The 19,268-nt window shown below is 37.1% G+C and overlaps 1 protein-coding gene across 3 annotated transcripts in view; it reads right to left on the reverse strand.

Moving 5' to 3' along the window:
- LAMA4 (laminin subunit alpha 4) overlaps positions 1-19,268 on the reverse strand; it is a 142,034-nt gene that overhangs the window by 19,460 nt on the left and 103,306 nt on the right. For all 3 annotated transcript variants that reach the window (XM_006187390.3, XM_032484720.1, XM_014561530.2), the window contains 12 exons: positions 18,073-18,249; positions 17,115-17,260; positions 16,499-16,661; positions 15,416-15,549; positions 14,781-14,952; positions 12,225-12,356; positions 10,993-11,135; positions 9,282-9,420; positions 8,692-8,829; positions 6,899-7,032; positions 5,807-5,971; positions 3,708-3,861 (listed from right to left, as the gene is read on the reverse strand). In XM_006187390.3, coding sequence (XP_006187452.1) covers positions 3,708-3,861; positions 5,807-5,971; positions 6,899-7,032; positions 8,692-8,829; positions 9,282-9,420; positions 10,993-11,135; positions 12,225-12,356; positions 14,781-14,952; positions 15,416-15,549; positions 16,499-16,661; positions 17,115-17,260; positions 18,073-18,249 — 1,797 coding nt within the window. The remainder of the gene's footprint in view (positions 1-3,707; positions 3,862-5,806; positions 5,972-6,898; positions 7,033-8,691; positions 8,830-9,281; positions 9,421-10,992; positions 11,136-12,224; positions 12,357-14,780; positions 14,953-15,415; positions 15,550-16,498; positions 16,662-17,114; positions 17,261-18,072; positions 18,250-19,268) is intronic.

The following is a 19,268-nucleotide window of genomic DNA, read 5'->3' on the forward strand; positions in this document are numbered from 1 at the left end:
GATGGCTTGGATCAGGATGGGAGTACTGGTATCTGAGTGCATTGTTAACATTGGACCAGGAAGGAGTAGGGACAGTTAGACTGAAAGAATGAGAAGGAATTAAGACTTTCATTTGTAATGAAGGCAAATACTATACATGCTAAGAGTAAATGAATGAGAAAGAATAGTCGTCAGTGAATGCAACTTGACTCAAGATTTTGGGGAAGAGAAGCAAGATGGCAGAGTAGAAGGACGCTCGTAGCTCACTCTGTCCCACAAATACACCAAAACTCACATCTACGGACCTAGTCAGCCAACCAGAGCACCTGCAGAACTCCGACAGAACATTGCCCTCTTCAAAAGACAAAGACGCCAAAAATCTAGTAGGAGAAAAGGAAAAGAGAAAGAAGAAAAAGCAAAGTAGTGTGAGATTGATCCCGCAGGGAGGGAGCGGCAAAGGAGGACTGGCACTCGTTCGTTGGATCCTCCTCCTCCAATGGAGAGGCCAGCAGGACGGAAGGGGAGCCTCCAAGGCTCAGATCTACCCCAAGCACCCCTTGACCGACAGAACTGAGTTAAACGGGCACAAAGGGTCTCTGCGACACCCAGCCTGAGATGTGAGCTGGCAGCTGGGGGCCGGGACAGGCTGCCCAAGCCGGGCAGAGGACTGGGGCGGCTGCACTGAGGCAGCCCCGGGGACTGCAGGGGACTGCGTGCCGTGGCTTGGAGGGGATACAGAGCAGAATGACCTCAGTCCCCCATAAATTGCAAAAAAAAGCAAAGCAACACAGCTGGTGTGCCCTGGGGCGATGGGCGCCGTCGCCTTTGTCTAACTCAGACCTGTGCCGCCATTACTGGCGCATCTCGTGAGAAGAGAGGTGGGGCTCAGCCACAGCTGTCATCTCCTCCTGTGCACAGCGCCCAGGCGGGGTGGGGCTGAGGCCTGAGTCCACACCCGGGGGCTCCACAACCTCCTGGGCAGGACTGAAACTTGTTTACAGCCCGAGGCAGATAGGATCTTTCTTCCCTGGCACCTTAGAGAACTTGCGCCGCCAAGACAAACAAGGAGCTGAGATTTGGGACAGAGCAGGGGAGGGGCCATTCTGTGGTCTTCCCCTAGCCCACCTTCGGAGCGCTGACCTGAGGCACAGCAGGCAGCTGCACAGAGCAGTGGAGCAACTGGCACTGGGAGAGGGTGGGCGGCCACCCCCCTTCCTGGCAGGAATGCAGCACCTGACCTCAGTGCTGGGAGAGGGTGTGATCTGCCCACCTACCTCCCCCCAAGTGCAGCATCTGACTGCGGCATCGGGATGGGGAGTGACCCGCCTGCCCACCAGGTAAGAGCTCAGCTCCTGACCCAGTGTTAGGAGGGGGCGCGATCTGCTAGCTGACAGCAGCACAGAGGAGGGCGCCAACAGAGGGCCTCTGGAAACAGCAAGCTGAGTTCACGAAACAGGGCGAAGACACAAAGACCTCTCGATAAAATAGTTAAGAGCATCCGTCTCCAGGAGAACTAGATAACTGATACTCCTTAAGCCACAATGCCAGAAAGATATGAGCAATATGAAGAAGCAGAGGAACCACTCCCAATTAAAAGATCAAGAGAAATCCTCTGAAAGCACGATCAAGGAAATAGACATTGATGGCTAGATCAAGATTTCAAAAAAGGAGTGATCAAAGTACTGAAGGAACTAAAAGAAATAGTGTTTAGAGATATAAAATATGTCAAAAATGAAACAGAAGCTATAAAGAACCACGTAGAATTAGTAAACTCATTTGCTGAGATGAGAGCTGACCTAAAGGCTGTACAAAGCAGGCTAGATAATGCAGAGGAACGAATAAGTGACCTAAAAGACAGGACAACAGAAAGCACCCAATCAGAACAGCTGAGAGAAAAACAAATAAAAAACAATGAAAACAATATAAGGGACCTATGGGATAATATAAAGCGTGCCAATCTACACATAATAGGGGTTCCAGAAGGGGAAGAAAGAACAAAGGGGATTGAAAAGGTATTGAAAGAAATCATGACTGAAAACTTCCCAAATGTAAAGGAATCAGATATCCAAGTACAGGAGGCTCAGAGTGTCCCAAACAGGAAGATCCCAAACAGACCCACACCAAGAAATATCATAATCAAGATGGCCAGAGTCAAGGATAAAGAAATGATCCTAAAGGCAGCAAGAGAAAAACAAAGAGTGAGTTACAAGGGAACCCCCATAAGGCTCTCAGCTGATTTCTCTACACAAACACTACAGGCCAGAAGGGAGTGGCAAGATATATTCAAAGTCCTGAATGAAAAAAAGATGCAGCCTAGGATACTCTATCCAGCAAGGCTATCCTTTAAAATAGAAGGAGAGATAAAGAACTTCACAGACAAGGAAAAACTAAAAGAGTTTAGCAACACTAAACCCATGCTAAAAGAAATATTGACAGGTCTGCTCTAAATAGAAAAGAAGCAGGATGCTACAAAAATGAGAAACTCATAACTGGAAAGGAGATAACTGCCATGACTTACAAAAGGAATAAACACAAAATTGTAAAAGAAGACATCTAAATCATTAAAAGCGGGAGACGGAAGCAAGGAAAGCCACTGTGGAAAACAGTATGGAGATTCCTCAAAAGACTAGGAATAGACTTACCATAGGACCCAGGAATCCCGCTCCTGGGCATATATCCAGAAGGAACCCTACTTCAAAATGACACCTGCACCCCAATGTTCATAGCAGCACTATTTACAATAGTCAAGACATGGATACAGCCTAAATGTCCATCAACAGATGACTGGATAAAGAAGAGGTGGTATATTTATACAATGGAATACTATTCAGCCACAAAAACCGACAACATAATGCCATTTGCAGCAACATGGATGTTCCTGGAGAATGTCATTCTAAGTGAAGTAAGCCAGAAAGAGAAAGAAAAATACCACATGAGATCGCTTATATGTGGAATCTAAAATAAAAAACCAAAACAAACAAAACATAAATACAAAACAGAAACAGATTCATAGACATAGAATACAAACTTGTGGTTGCCAAGGGGGTAGGGGGTGGGAAGGGACAGACTGGGATTTTAAAATGCAGAATAGATAAACAAGATTATACTGTACGGCACAGGGAAAAATATACAAGATCTTGTGGTAGCTCACAGAGAAATAAATGTGACAATGAATATATGTATGTTCATGTATAACTGAAAAAGTTGTGCTCTTCACTGGAATTTGACACAACATTGTAAAATAACTATTACTCAATAAAAAAATGTAAAAAAAAAGATTTTGATGATAAGTGGCTCTAGTTGATGCCACAGATCAACTGTGCAATTGAGCGGTTAAAATGAAGGAGGGGAAAATGAGGCGAGATCAGAAACTAATAATTTCCATTATTGTGACAGAAACCTGAGATTGTTACATGAAAACAAATGATACTAGAGAATTACTGTGGTAAACAATGTATGTTATATATGCAAATTGTTAAGTAGAGAGCAATTTTAACAACTGTAACGGAAAGTAGTTGGAAGTATCGGTAAAAGCTGATTCAAATTGTTTCTTTGGGAACAGGAACTGATGCAACAAATCTGGTAAACTGCAATATCTGATACTTCAGGAATCCTATATTTTATATGTACACAAGTTGCAAAAGAGAGTAAATTCTATAAAGCATCGGTGTCATTGTGTGCATGGAATACAAGGGCAATTAAGAAGTTGTCACAGTATTATCTTTTACCTTTCTATTCTGACTTGTTTTAGGTTTTGAGGAATTTCTTCCTTTTTTGTGAAGGAGAAACAATGGTGAAGACTCAATGGGACATTCATACAGAGAAGTGTGGACCTTTTCAGAATACCGCTGGAAATCTTCAACCTCCACATCTCTGTCCAACCTGTGTTTGTAACAGAGGAAAGAAAAACCTTAAAAAATATTGTTCGAGAATTACATGATGAAAACTATGTAAGTCAAAGAACTTAAGCATTTAAATTTTGTGTGTGTGTGTGTGTGTGATGGGCCTTTATCCATCAACCACTGTCTTAATCATAACCCTTTAAATAATCATTTAACCAATTAACCGATAACTCTGTGCCTGGCACCAGCACATTCTGACAGATGAACACGTTTGCCCTCACTACTCTCTGGATGATTAGAACCTCCTCCGTGTTACTTAATCTGTATTCAATTCCTGTCTTGCTTGTTCTTGTACTCAGGAGGCCCTCACTGTCTTTGTTAAGGAGAAAACAAAAAGGCAGCCTACTGAATGAGGGAAGATATTTTTAAGCAATCTATCCAATAGGAGATTAATGTCCACAGTATATAAAGAACTCATACAATTCAACATGATAAAATCCTATTAAAACATGGGCAGAGGACCTAAATAGACATTTTTCCAGTGAAAACATACAGATGGCCAAAAGGCACATGAAAAGATGCTTAACATCACTAATCATCAGGGAAATGCAAATCAAAACAACAAAGTTGGGGGGTTGGTATAGCTCACTGTTAGAGCACATGCTTAATTAGCATGCACGAGGTCCTGGGTTCAATCCTCAATACCTTCATTTAAAAAGCAAATAAACAAAAAACTACAAAAAGATACCACAAATGTCAGAATGGCTATCATCAAAAAGACAACAAATAAAAAGTGTTGGTGAGTATATGAAGAAAAGGGAACCCTTGTGCATTGTTGGTGGGAATGCAAATTGGTGCAGACACTACGGAAAACAGTATGGAGGTTCCTCAAAAAATTGAAAACAGAATTGCCATATGACTTCTACTCCTGGGTGTTTACCTGAAGAAAAAAAAACACTAATTCAAAAAGGTATATGGTACCCCACCATGTTCACTGTAGCACTGTTTACAATTGCCAAGATATGGAAGCAACCTAAGTACTGATCTATAGATGAATGGGTAAAGATGTAGTGTTTATATATACTTATAAAACAGAATATTACTCAGCCATAAAAAATGAAATCTTGCCATTTGTGATATGGATCTAGAGGGTATTATGCTAAATGAAATGAGTCAGACAGAGAAAGACAAATATCATACGTGAAATCTAAAAAACAAAACAAACAAAATGAAAATAGACTCATGGATACAGAGAACAAGTGGGTGGCTGCCAAAGGAGAGAGGATGGATGTGAAATTGGTGAAAGGAATTAAGAGGTAAAACCTCCGGTTATAAAATAAATAAGCCACGGGTGTATAATACACAGCATAAGGAATATAGTTGATAATATTTTATTAACTTTGTATGGGGACAGATGGTTACTAGACTTATCTTGGTGAACATTTCACAATATATGCAAATGTCAAATCACTACATAGTACACCTGAAACTAACATAATATTGTACATCAACTGAATTTCAATAAAAGAAAAATAATGAAAAAATAAAGTCATGCATTAAATTAAAAAGACTTTCTTAAACCTCTAAAAATGATTTGGGTATGTTGCTCTGTACTATACCATTGATAATAAGTACAGAAATATTGCATTTAATATTTATAGCTTGCTGTATGCCAGGTGCTTTATGCATATTATCTCAGTTTAATCCTCATAACAAGTCTACAATGCAGGCCTCATTTTTATCTGCATTTTGCAGGTGAAGAAACGAAGGCTTGCTTAGCCAACGTCATACAGAAATTAAAAGGCAAAAAATCTACACACAAACCCAAGGGTGTCAGTTTTTTCAAGCACACGCAAGCTTTCAATTACTACCCTCCAATGCCTCTGCTAAATTTCATAGTTTGCAGTTTTAATTAGGTAAACATTTTCGTTACTGACTTGATCTTTATCAATCATGCAGATTTATGAATAATAAAAATATTATACCTGGTAAAGTAGGCATTACTTATACAGCCGGTGAAATTAGCATACTGGGGAGTGATGGGTGAGCCACCAAAGTAGAACTTCTTTTCACCCGCCTGTGTCTGTTCCACTTTCCCTTTGGTAGGGTTCTTACTCCCAAGTCTGCTTTTATCTACTATCAATTCATATCTATAAAGGAAAAAGCATCTTTTACACACTACACAGCTAATGACATTTCACTATGAGTTCCATTTCAGGTTGCAAGATTTCTCATGGAATTGAAATGGAACATTTGGTTAATGACAAGATAACGAGTTGCCAGACTCTTCGTGAGGCCGGGGATAAAATGGTGAATATTTCTATATGCAGAAAAGACTCTCCAAACCATGACTGGAATTTAAACCCATAGAAACAAGAAGTTCTGACAACTAGTCATCAGCAATATTTTTTTTGGGGTGTGAAAAGATCAGAACTTAAAACATGGTAATCATTTAATCACATTTGTGGGAAACTATTTTCATTGTAAAGCATATTGAATAGTTTTGATTTGATTGGAAATGGAATCTAGAAAAGACCTATTAATGTTTTCTTTTTCTTTTAATGGCAGGGTTCCACAGAACTGGACATACAATAGCCAGCAGTCAACAACAGAAATTTCTTTTTCCAAAATAATGTTCTTTTTATAAAAAAGAAATTCAGTATTATATATTTTAAAGATAAAATCAGAGCTTTTAAAATGTGGCCATAAATGTAGCGTTCTTAACTGTTTAATTAAAATCTAATGAAACCAATATTGGCTGAGCTCCTTCTATGCACAAAACACCACACTCCATTCGGTAAGTGCTATGTGTAGGTACTTCCATCAAGGAGATTACAGCCTATGGGTTGATTGGAAAAAACTTTACATTCATGTTAAGTAATATATAGTGATTTATCTGGTATGTCTTAAAAATTAATAGCATTTTTTTTTAAAAGAAGGTAAGTTGTCCTTCTACCATTTTTTTTAAACACTTGAAAAGTTACAGGGTAGTCTATTATTCATCATGGTCATTTGATGGAATCTCACTCTACGGATAAAGCCATCCGGTGGAAAGAGCATAAAGTGAGGAGCTGTACCTGGCCGGGGACACAGAGGTAATGATGAAGTGGGACAGGCCGTCATTGTACTGCTTATCTGCCGACTGCACCTTGATTCCCTTTACATCCATGATCACGGTGCCATTAGCCAGTGAAATGGAGAACACGTCTGTCTGAAATGCAAACACAGGTTTTTAAGTAGGGAGGTCAGGGATCCAAAAGATGGACACATTTTCAACATTCACTTAATGGGATGGCTTCAAGGAATTTCCAGGGTGTAGGAAGTTTGCTTGTAAAATAATTTCTATAAACAATAACAACAAAATACTCTATTGCTTGTATTGGTATTGCCTATAAAATTAGATACATTTCAATAGAAAGAGGAATATCCTGTATTTTGAACTAAAAACTTCTGGTGATTTTGTCATGCTGAGAGATATTATCCCAGTGCCAGTTACTTTCCTAACTCAGGCATTTCTACTCTGTCATCAGTCTCACTTTTGAAAAGGCAGTTTTTGAATCTCCTGATGTAACTAGATGCCTAGGTAAAGGTTAACTCGCTACTATGGCTTTTAAAATGAGTCACTTTTCATCCACAGAGGCAGAAGAGAAATTAAAAAACAGCAAAGGTTAACATCTCTTTTTCTGAATTTGCTTATTGCTTGTTTGAAAATATTGGCAAAATGATAATCTTGCTTCTCCTCCCTTACGTGGACACCAACCTCTTCAGTTAGCCCTCAACATAACTACTTTTTGTGGACCAAAAGTGTTATTTAGCTAACCATGGTCATCTGAGGCAGGTTTGGTGGCAGAGGTCCTACAAAATGCAAATGCTTTGGGTACATTCTCACAGATGCTACTGATTTAAATTGGACATAAAAGTGACAGACACAAGGTAATAAGTAGGGAAAATAAAAGCTGCTTTTATAAATTATATTATGACCTGGTCCATCAGTGTATATATTGGTGATGACCTTTCCAGAGATAAATCAGTTGGATCTTAACTGATAAATCAGTTGGTCACCAAACTTCTATAAATCTTATTTTATTCTTGACATAGTATATCTTTATAAGCTAAGCTAAAGTGTTCTACAGCAAATTCAAGAACTATTTCATAAATTGAATCACACATGTTTGTGTATATACACAGGTTCTTAACATTTTTGTGCCATGTACTCTTTTGGCAATTTGGTGATACATATGGGCCCTTTCATAAAATGTTTTAAAATGCATTAAGCAAAATATGTAGGAATACAAAGGAAACCAGTCACACTGAAATACAGTTTCAAAATATTGAAATGATAAATATGTGATACAGTTATACATGTACTTCTTCATGAAGGCACTAAGTAATAAAATCCAGTAGCAGATCTCATAACTACTGTAATTTAGGAATGAGCAAAAATGGTATTTTGAGACATCTGTGACAACTGTAATGTGAAATGAAAAATACCTGTGATTTCTATTAATGACAAAGCCACAGGTACAGCTAATATTACTATGGTTTGTTGTCAACATTCACAATTGAAGAAAATGCTTAATTTTAGTTAGAGAAAATAAAGATGTAATTTTTTCCACCTAGGTCATATACCCACTAAATTATCTTCATGAACCCATGATGGGTGGGCTTATGGATCTCAGATTAAAAACTTCTTATATACTATATATATATGTAATATTTTATAAAGTGTCTGAAATGAAACATTCCATGTGTGTACATGTGAGTCAAAATTAATCTGAATAGAAAATCACTTTTAACATGCTTAAGAGTATTTTTAATAGACAAAACGATTACTACAAAGTAGTTTCTATAGGGGAAAATAAATACTTACCCCTGCAGCATAATAGAATAGTAACCCATTTGGCTGTAATGTTCGGAAATTAAAACCTCCTTCAAAGCCATCAAAGAAAGATATTTTCTGAATTGAAGCAATGAAGCTCTGTCCATTGAAATATGCTCTGCGAGATATCTGTGTGCCAAAAAAAGTGTGAACACAGTGTTGGTGATAACTATCAATGCTTAAAATGTCTATTTCTTGCATAACAAAGTCCCTATCTGCTAGTTCCTATATTAATAGTTATGTTTTAACTTCTGGTATATACTGGAATTACGGCATGTTAGCTTTCCTTCTGTGTACCTCTAGCAAATGGGGTTTCAACTTCCCTACTTCCTCCACCCTGACTGAGTGAAGATGCTCACGCAGCCTCTCTGGGCTTTGGAAGCCCCCACCATCGAAAACTAAAGCAACTAGACAAGTCACAGAGGAACTCCACAAGCCTTTTTAGCTTAATGATTCTTCTTTCTGCTGGTGGCAAGAAGGAGACTGAAGTGTACACAGGATCACAGAGAAAAGCGCTTCTTCAGCTTTTGAGAGTGATGTTTTGTGTCTATTTATAAAAAAGCTTTTGATTGCATACTTACAAGTGAGTCTTCAGGGCATCCATAACCAACTCCCAGGGTTTCTGTCTGCTCTAATAAATTGAAATCTTTCTTTTGGAACTGGAAACCCTTCATGCATCCTCTGAAGTTGATATCTAGGGGAAGGTGTGCTCTTAGGGTCCTGGAAGAGAAAATTAGTCTTCGCTGATATATCCATGATGATGGTGGTGATGTTTAGCATGTATGTGTAGGATATAAATTTTGATTTTACTTACAGTAATTTTTAAAGCTTTATTATTATTCCTATTCTCATGCTTTCTTTTGTAAGCACAGTAATGTCTAGTCATTGCATATAGAACAGCTTTTTTCTGTATGAAGCCAAGTTATTTACTTCTTTATAGTGTTCAAGATCCTTTAACTGACATTAACTCATTTTATCTTTATAACAATTCAGTGAGATAGATGGTGATGCTATTATTTTCATTTTATAGATGATTAACATGTTGAACCATAGGATTTGACATATTTATGGGTCAAAAATGGTCAACTCTTGGCAATTTCACATGGTTTAACCTATAAAATGAAACTAAGAAATATTAAAATTTTTTATGTCACAAATGGTAAGTTAAGATTTGAACCCAGGTCTTCAGTCTTCCACTAATCCACTTGGGTCATGAACTCATTTTCTTGTCTTCATTTGCAACACACTGTAATCAATCAAGGCTAGAGAAGGTTTTAGTGAATGTAGGGCCTTTAGTCCAATAGGAAAGTGAGAAATCCTTTCATTTTTAAGATCAAGGATGGCATTTTGTTCAAAACTATAATCCTAGTACGTATCATTATGCCTAGTATAGAAAGTGCCCAAGAACACATTGCTGGATATTGAATGAACATGAAGTTAATTTTGAGAAAATTATGAGTTCAAAGTATTTTAGATGAACACTAGCCAAACTGTACAGGGGTAACAGTCCCACTGTATTCTGCTCCAACAAGATCATACCTGGATGACCATGCTAATGGACAGACTGAGGTGCACATAACAGCAATCATAATGGTTAAAGATCCCATGTGGGTGGTTGCAGGAACTGAAGAAGATATTTAGTTTAGAAAGGAAGTTTAAAGTTGAGGACTTATCCCAGAGCAGTTAGAATTTCTGGAGAATTGTGATGGGTAATGATGTTTACAGAAGTTCTCTAGGTTATTCTAATGAGAACCAGGGTTGAGAATGACTGGACTGGAATATCCTAAAGTTGTTTCTCAGTTTTAAGGGTCTCTGATGCTATGAATTGATTGTAATAACAGAGAATTGAATTTTTCATCATACGTAATCCACAACCCCTGGGATAGGCTTAAAATTTTTGTTTACCCTCAGATGCTATTTGAGAGTTCAAATAAGTCTAAATTAAGACTGAAACAAAAGTAAAGGGACACAATGCTGCTTTGTTTTTACACAACACACATGCTCCACCTTTCCTCTTGTGAATGAGAAATTCTGCATTAGACATATTCTGAGAGTAATACAATAATTAAAGAAATTTGTAGATCACATCTACTAAATGTTAATTTAAGGGGTTCACGAGGGCTGGCTGCACAAGGCCCGAGGGTGCATGTTAGTGTGTGTGCGCTCCTGTGCATGTGCCTGGAAGTAGTAGGTAGGGATGCTCCAACACTCACTGCACCTCTGCGGGGTGTGGAATACTCAGCCCCGTGCCTCATTAGGGACAAGCAGCTTAACAACAACAAAACAGCTTACCTGGATTGTAAGATTTCTGGCGGAGCCCCTCCAATATATATGTCTGTAAAAGGTATTTTCATCTTTTCATTATCCATGCTCTTTACGTGTCGTCTGTCAACTACCAAAATCATTTTCTTATCATTGTGGTAAATGATTGAGATCTGGGAGAAATGATATATAGTAAGCCTTGATCACTGTTTATCAATCAGCTTTTTGGAGATTGCTGTTATTTTAATTATTCTGGTTATATTCATGTTCTTGTGCTTGTTTGTTCATCAAATGGGGAACACATCTTCCTTTCTTACTCACAAACATGGAAACTCTTACTTCTATAACAAGAAGTTCACATTGGCAGGAGGAGGATTTCCATGTGGAGATGGAGCTAGCCCAAGAAAAATTCTGTTATGAGACCAACTGTTTTATTTTGCCCTGTTGAGGGGATTTGGGTGAAAAAGCATAAACAGGTACCTTCTGGACTCTTGACTACATGTTGCCAGATATCATTTTTTTGGTGACATAGTAAGAAAGTTTAATGAATCTGGGAAAATGTTAGTCAGAAAAATGGTTAAAATATTATCGTGAACTATTCTCATGTAGGTTATGGACTTTGAACTGAAAAGAGAAATATAGCCTTCTACTCTCTGCATTTCAGTTCAACTTAAAAGATATTATGCCTTTTATACACTTTATTAAACTGTAGATTTAAAGTAGCTGTTAATGAAAATAAATGAAATATATTATCAGTATACTACACATCTGTTTCAAGACTAAATTTAGAGCATTCTTTGTGGGTTCTCTTTATAAAGAAATCTGTGTTAATATTTTCTAAGCTCTGGATAAACTGTTTAAAGGGAAGTTCTTTACTTATATCTAATCTTTTTACATTTAATGGGGCTCAATGAATAAGTTAAAAAAATGCCTGTATATCTACACTCTGGCATTTTCAACAAATGTATAGAAGGTGCCATTGTAATCAAGATATTGAGTACTAACAGGAGACTTTTGGTCAATGAAGTAATCAAAAGTAATCTTTGATTGACTTTTAATAGAAATGTCAATGTGATTAAAATATCCATTCTTTTAAAGAAAATGTTACCCTGGAGTTGAGTAGATGAGGGCCCTTCACTTGCTCTTTATATATAAAGGTGTTCAGTTTAATTACTTTCTCACTGATCTCATTTGACCATCTGATTAGGTCAGTAGATTTAAGTACAAACAAAACAAAACATGCAAACTGCAATGATTGGTACCTCATGATATTTTGCATCATTAATTAGGGCTTTCTTCATTGTGTCCTCAAGGTGCACAGGGCCATTGCTAAACCCAAAGTCATAGAACACATGTAGGTAACCATTGCGCATTTCCAGGCTGAAAAACATACTCTGTGGAGAGGAAAAAAGTTATAAGATGTGAGTGTCTGCTATTATGAAAGAGCAGCTTTAGCTGAATTTGAGAAATAATATTGTATTCTTTATTATTGAAATTGAAGACTAAAGAAGTCTCATGAATTTTTATTAAAAAATAAAAATCACAACTATATCCAAATCAGCAGTTATGTCTCAATTTAATACCAAAGTGTTAATGTACAACTTAACACAACTATCTTCTATCATTTTTCATTTACTTTCTGAATTTATGAAATTTTAAGCTTACCTTATTGACCTTTTTGAAATCTTTGAAAACAGTATTATAGAGTATATATAGTCAACTGCCTTGTTTTAGGCAATGTTTGAAAGTTGTAACAGGCCAATAGGTGATTACATTTCATTTTAAGAGCAAAATTGGTAATATTTAAAAATAGTTCCAACGTATGCTGAAAAGAATCTTTAAAAATTATCAGCAAATATGGATATAAGAAAAAGGAGGCTACTTCTGTATTATTTTGAAACACTGAATTTACGTAAATAAATATGGGATTATTATGCATTTGGACCACATGATGTTTAAGAACCAAAGTAATTCTGTAATACTCAAGTAATTTACTTGTCAGTCTTGCTTGCTTCAGGAGATAGTTCATAGATACAAGAATTCAAGAGATTTGAAAAATAAGATATCATGGTAAAATCCCCATTTCACAAAAAGTGATTTCGGATGAAGTTTTTATACTCCTGAGAATGTGGAACACAATCCACTGGGGGGATAGAAAGCAAATATCTCAACTTACACTCATTTTAAAACTCAAAAACAGAGAAAGAAGCTAACTTTTAATATTTAATACATAGATCTACTCTAGGCCTTCATTTTGTCCTTTGGATGAATTTTCACGAGATTCAGATTCACATGGCACATGAGGCTTTGAGAACGAAGTTCCACACTTGAAAGGCTGGCCATGGCCCCCTACCCACTTCTTTGTGTTTAGCCTATGCAGTTTATTGCAGTTTATGTGTGCCTAAGTGAGATGGCTTAATAACAGAATATTTACAATGATTTTCTATTGAGATACAGTGATGAGAAAATATTTTGAGATATGTAGATGTTTGCAGATTATTTCCTGCAAATTACTAAAAATGCCATCACGTTTAAAGAGGGTTATACATTTTCTTTATAAAATGAATTATTCTAAATTTATTAACCTTCATTTGTGATGACAAATATCTTTCAGTAGTATGAAACCTACTAAGTACTAAAAAAAATACTTGATCTGTCATTTCAAGGTAGGGCATTATAATAATGGATGAGAAATTAACTTTTTTTTTTCAAAGAAAGCTGTATTCTAGAGAGATGGTTTTTAAAAAATGTGTTTGGAAATTTTTTTTTTCACATGGAAATTTTTTTTATTGTTAAGTAAATTTGTTGATGAAAACAAAGTAACTGTACTACCCACAAAGACTCTCCATACCTGTACTATTAAAACATTTTTGGAAAGAAATTTCTAACCTGTTTAAAAATCTTTCAAACGAAGATTTTCAATGTCTTGAACTCTTGTTAAAGTCTACAAAATGATACAATATCTAATTAGCTTGCAAGAACTGAAATCAGGAAATATGAAAATATACCACTGAATTTCAAAGACAACGTTTGCCAGTTGGTGAATGAGACTGAATAACCATGCCATGATTTAATAAACATAGCCAATGATACACTTCCTACATTTTTATTTGTATGAGATATCTTGTTCAGTTATGATAGCCAATAAAGCTTAGTATTAAAATAAACTGGACTCAGGACAAGACTTTCGTATCATAAAGAGTTTAAGGAGACTTTAAAAAATACTTAAGCATATTTAATTACATTGTTCTCACTAACACTACTATTAATTTTTGTATCATTAACAAATAAAAATAGTTTTATTGTATTCCATCTTTATTTTAAAATTGCATTTATTTTTATTCAATATTTTATCTTTATAGAAATTATCTTTTATTCTAAGTTTTGAATATTATATTCATATATAGCATACATGTATCATTAATAGATAAAGAAATGTATGTATATGTTTAAATACTAAGCAAGCAAACTTTTTTTAATGATTAGGGCAAATGGTTTAAAAAGTCAGTGCTAAATTTCTGCAGACACATGCTCATCTAGATCTTGGGGGTGATTTTGCTCAAAGTTCCCTTAGTTTATTAAAGGGGTTATATTTAATATACATCCAAAAATGTAGGGCAAGGAAATGCATTTCATGGCTGCTTTTACTTATTGCTGACATCACTTCCCAGAAAGGAAAAAAAAAGCAATTTTGCTTTCTACACTAAAACTTCAGTTTGATGGCACGACACATTCAACCTGGGAAGGTTCCTAAAATATGCTTGGCAGAAAAGTAAAGGCAATAAAGGAGAAGATGTGGGACTTTTATTTTCACTCACTCCATTGACCATCAGGAGCACAAGGCCGTTGTCAGCTGGTGTTCGAACTTCTATGTCAAAGCGAGTCACCTGACCAAATTTCCCTCTCCTTGTGATATCCCTCACCACGGCATAACTAGAGCCATCGAAGAAATAGCTGGCAGCCCGACTCTGAGTGAAGGCCAGTTTATCTCTGAAATATAAACATAAGGATCATATGAACAAGACAGTTTATGTTGTGCTTGTCAAGTCAGGCCCTTTTAACCCATCCTCATGACATCTTCCATGGACCTTATAGCATTTAAATGAAGTCCTGATGTCTGCATGGAAGACATAAAGAAGCATTTAAATGAATTGTTTTCAATGAATTTTTTCCCTTTACCCTATGCGCTAAGACAGCAAAAGGCTCTAGTGAAACCCCAGTCTCTGGAATTCAAAACCAAAGCTGCAAACAAGCAGTTTAACACTTTCAATAATTGTGCATGCTCGTTATGGTAGAGGAGAACTGAAAAGTTGTTTGTAGGCATGACTATTATGCAGTTTCAAAACTAGTTTCCCCCAGGAAAAGTATGAGAACCTGAATACTGATCCACACTTGTCTCATTTGCAGCTCATGCATGGCTATCAAATGTTCAGTTCTCTTAACACTTTCTTACCTGGCACAGGGCACTGATTTGGAGGGATCCATATTATAGATGTGCTTAAAGTTGTACAAGCTGATCACATCATTATTCAAAGTGGCCAATTCCAGGCAGCCAAGGAAGCCAGGCAGGTTTAAGCTGGCAGGGAGCTGTGAAATAGACAAAGTGAAGTCAATAACCACCTGATGACCAGTCACACAGAACAGGCAATGAAACAAACCACAGGTCAAGGAGATCTTCCCACTGATGTAAGTATCTTTCTAGACCTAAGTTTGTGTCTATTCTATGCCAAACCATTTAGGTAAACAATAATTTTTCAGTTGCACATATCTTAGCAAAGATGGGATTTATTGAGCATATACTATGGGTCAGTCACACGCTGGACAGTGAATTCATGATCAAAGTCAGTCTTCACATCAGCTCTGTGCAGTAGGTATTCCTATCAAGGGAAAATAATTCTCAGAGATGTTCAATAATGCACCTCTGACTAATAAGTAATAGTTCTGCAACTGAAATCCTAGTTCAACTCCCTATCTTCCTGGGCCTTTCCTGTACCTGCCCTTCCTCAGGTCTCATACTCACCACTAGATTCCATCCCCTCCCTCACCCTAGGTATCTCATTTCATGCCCGTATATTAGCTGAAATAACTGAGTTTTTGGAACTGTCATTTGTGAACCTGAAGACTAGCTACAAACACACCCACAAGGTAAAGATATTCCTGCAGTAGGTGAGGGTAATATTAATTACATATGCATACATCAGAATGAAATAAGTTGGTATCAAGAGTTAGCTATATCAATAAAAAAAGAAAAAATTTCTTGATATTGTAGAAGAGTTATAAAACACTTGTTGATTCATTAAAAAAAAAAAGAGTTAGCGATAGCTTGAAAGCATTTGACACCATGAAAATATGGGTAGCAGAGACCAGATTTATAGATCCTGAATTTATAGATCAGAATTCTACCACCCACTGAGCTAAGCTCTTTTTTAAGATATTAAGGTTTCCATCCCACCCTCAAATCACTGTAGGTTTTATGGATTTTTAAAAATAATCAGTGTAGATTTGCAGTAAGTCAAAATACAACTGGATAGCTTACCTTGAAGTTTGAAGGCACGCCACCAACATAAAACACAGTGTCCTCGGGGTCCAGATCCAACAAGGAGTCATCTCCTGCAAATTCCCCCTTTTTAATAAACTTTTCCTCTGCCGTGCTACTTAGACTTGGGACTGTTAAAAACACCTTTCCATGTTTTCCTACCCTGTTCAGATAAAGAATTTTTCACTTTTTATTAGCCAGATAATTTGTAGAAAACATGTTTTTTAAAATGTCAAAAAGTGAATGTCCCTTCATAACAGATTTGGTGATTTGATTTTGTCATGTACATAAGCATTTACAGAATGTCAACAATCAGTGGGAAGGGGAAAAAACATTCCATCTTGGAATTAATTCATGGATTGGCCAGTTTAAAAAAATTCTAGTAATCAGATTGCTATTTAGAAATGATGACTGTTTTTTCTAATTTTTTTGTTTTCCCGTAAGGTATTTGGGAAGGAATACAGGAATAATGGAAGAAAGAGGAGCAAGAATAAAAGGAAAAAAAGTGCTATTTACAACATCCATAGAAAGACCATGTGTCTGTGTGTGTGTGAGTGCATTCACAAGGTTTCTTACAAAATGTGCACATGAGCCCTATGTCATGGATTCACTTTACCTTTCAATCTTGACAATGCTGAAGTAAGCAGGCCAGGAACTGACGGGCTTGGAGTCCAGGGGAATCTCTACATCCTTAGTTCCCAAATTATAAACGTATACCAGGTTATCATTTTTGATTGCAAGACCCATGTATTCTTTCTTGGCCTGAAATGTTAAGAAGTCTCTTAAATAAAATCCACATGAATGAATGTCATCTTTTGTTCTCATTTCTTTAAAGGATAATTAGCAAGCCAAACGTTTGGCTGTATACAAGGCATGTCTGGCTTGAATTATTTACTGAAGTGCCTGTTAGACTGGGCGGTGTCCCTTCTTTTCCAGCCTCCCTGTGGCTGCATCAGTGTGCTGCATCCCCTGGGCCTGTCCAAATCATCCTGGGCAGGAGGCAAGCAGCTGCAGGCTTGCGGACATTTGATGGCTGCCAGGAATGTGCGAGCCTTGTTTGGTTAACCAGGGATATAATGCAATCTGCCAGTACCGACTGCTATGCACCTTCAAGCAGGCTTTGGCATCAATCATAATAGGCCTCCGTATTGCAAAGGTCTTTGCATTGCTACATCCAGACTCCTCAGAGTTAGCAGTGTGAGACTTATATGAAGCAACCTCAGAAATATCCCACATAGAGAAGGAATTACTTGTCTTTAAGTCACTACTTTTGTCTTGGCCTTAAAATAACCTATACCTTTTGAGTTACTAGGATGGAAATTTTGTTTGTTTGCTACGTAGCTTTGTTTTTTCGTTTGTTAATTAATTATTTTATTTTGGTGAGGGGGAGGCAATTATTTTATTTATTTTTAGAGGAGGTACTGGGGATTGAACCCAGGACCTCACGCATGCTAAGCAGGCACTCTACCACTTGAGCTGTCTCCCCCTCAACCACAGATTTGTTTTAAGGCAAGAGAAAAACACTTATCTTTCCTTTTAATATAATTCTCTCATTTAAAACCTCATGGTCTTACATTTTTGCTTCCGAGGTACAGGACAAACTGATCTGTAGTCCCAGCCAGTTCTGGCTGCTTCACAGGAGGAGGCTTCATGTACAGGCTCAGGGACGTGAAGGTCCTTAAGTCGTCCATACTGGCTTTGGGGTGCACTTCGACTGCTGACTGGCCGTCAAACATCATGGAGACTTGGACCTGAATTACAAAATTGCTCCATTAAAATACCCTGCAGAAATGGGCATGGTGCTTTCCCATGGTTCTTAATGGGCTTCCTTAACTCCTTAAGGGGTCTCTGAGCCTTATTTATTTACGTCTTCACCTTTTTGCAGAAAGGATTTAAGGAACATTATAACACAATAGTTTAAATTTAAAGTAGGGTGAAAGAAAGTAAAAAAAAAAAGAGAGTGACAAAGTACATCCAAGAATGAGGATAAATATGAATTCCACAAAGAACTACATACTTGGTTGAGGTGAACTAAACAGCTTGAAGGGATACTTGGTCAGTTATACAATTCACAAGGCCCATAAAATTAACAACTAACTGATCAGGAGAATAATAACTAATCTTGGTTACCAATACAGGTAGGACATTCATTCCAGGGTTCAGAAGAGGAGCATGGGCTGTGAGCAACATCCCTGACCATGTCAGGACAGCTGGGAGTGGTCTAGACCCAGTTTTTAAGTCTTAGACAGGATCTTGAAACCTGGCTCTGCCACTTACTAGCTATGGAACTATGAGCAAGTCACTTAACCTGCAGTTTCCTCATCTGTAATATGAAGACAACACATTTGTGTGAGAATGAAATAAGATGATAACTATCAAGTGCTTTCCAGTGCCTGGCTCCTTCATTATAATAACTGTAATGAGTTTATTAAGGTATTTCTTATAATGATTCTCAGAAAGGCATCACAATAAAGCAAGACTCAGTAAATGCATTTCTAAGAAGTCCAATATGATGCACTGAACTGGTCTGATTCAAGGTGGTTTTCAGAGTATTCAGAAGTGGATGGACTGTGTATATTTATGCCATTTATGCAAATATTTATGAATAAATTAGACCAATTAATTAATATTAATTTAGTTAATACTGATGGTTAGTGAGCTCAAGGTTCTATTTCCAAGCACCTAGATTACAGCTGTCCTCTGTAGCCAGTTGAATAAAGGACAATAAATCTTAATAAACAATTAAGCAATGTATGGGATTAAAGTCTCT

This window comes from Camelus ferus, chromosome 8, assembly GCF_009834535.1.
Source record: "Camelus ferus isolate YT-003-E chromosome 8, BCGSAC_Cfer_1.0, whole genome shotgun sequence".
Classification (NCBI taxonomy): Eukaryota; Metazoa; Chordata; class Mammalia; order Artiodactyla; family Camelidae; genus Camelus; species Camelus ferus.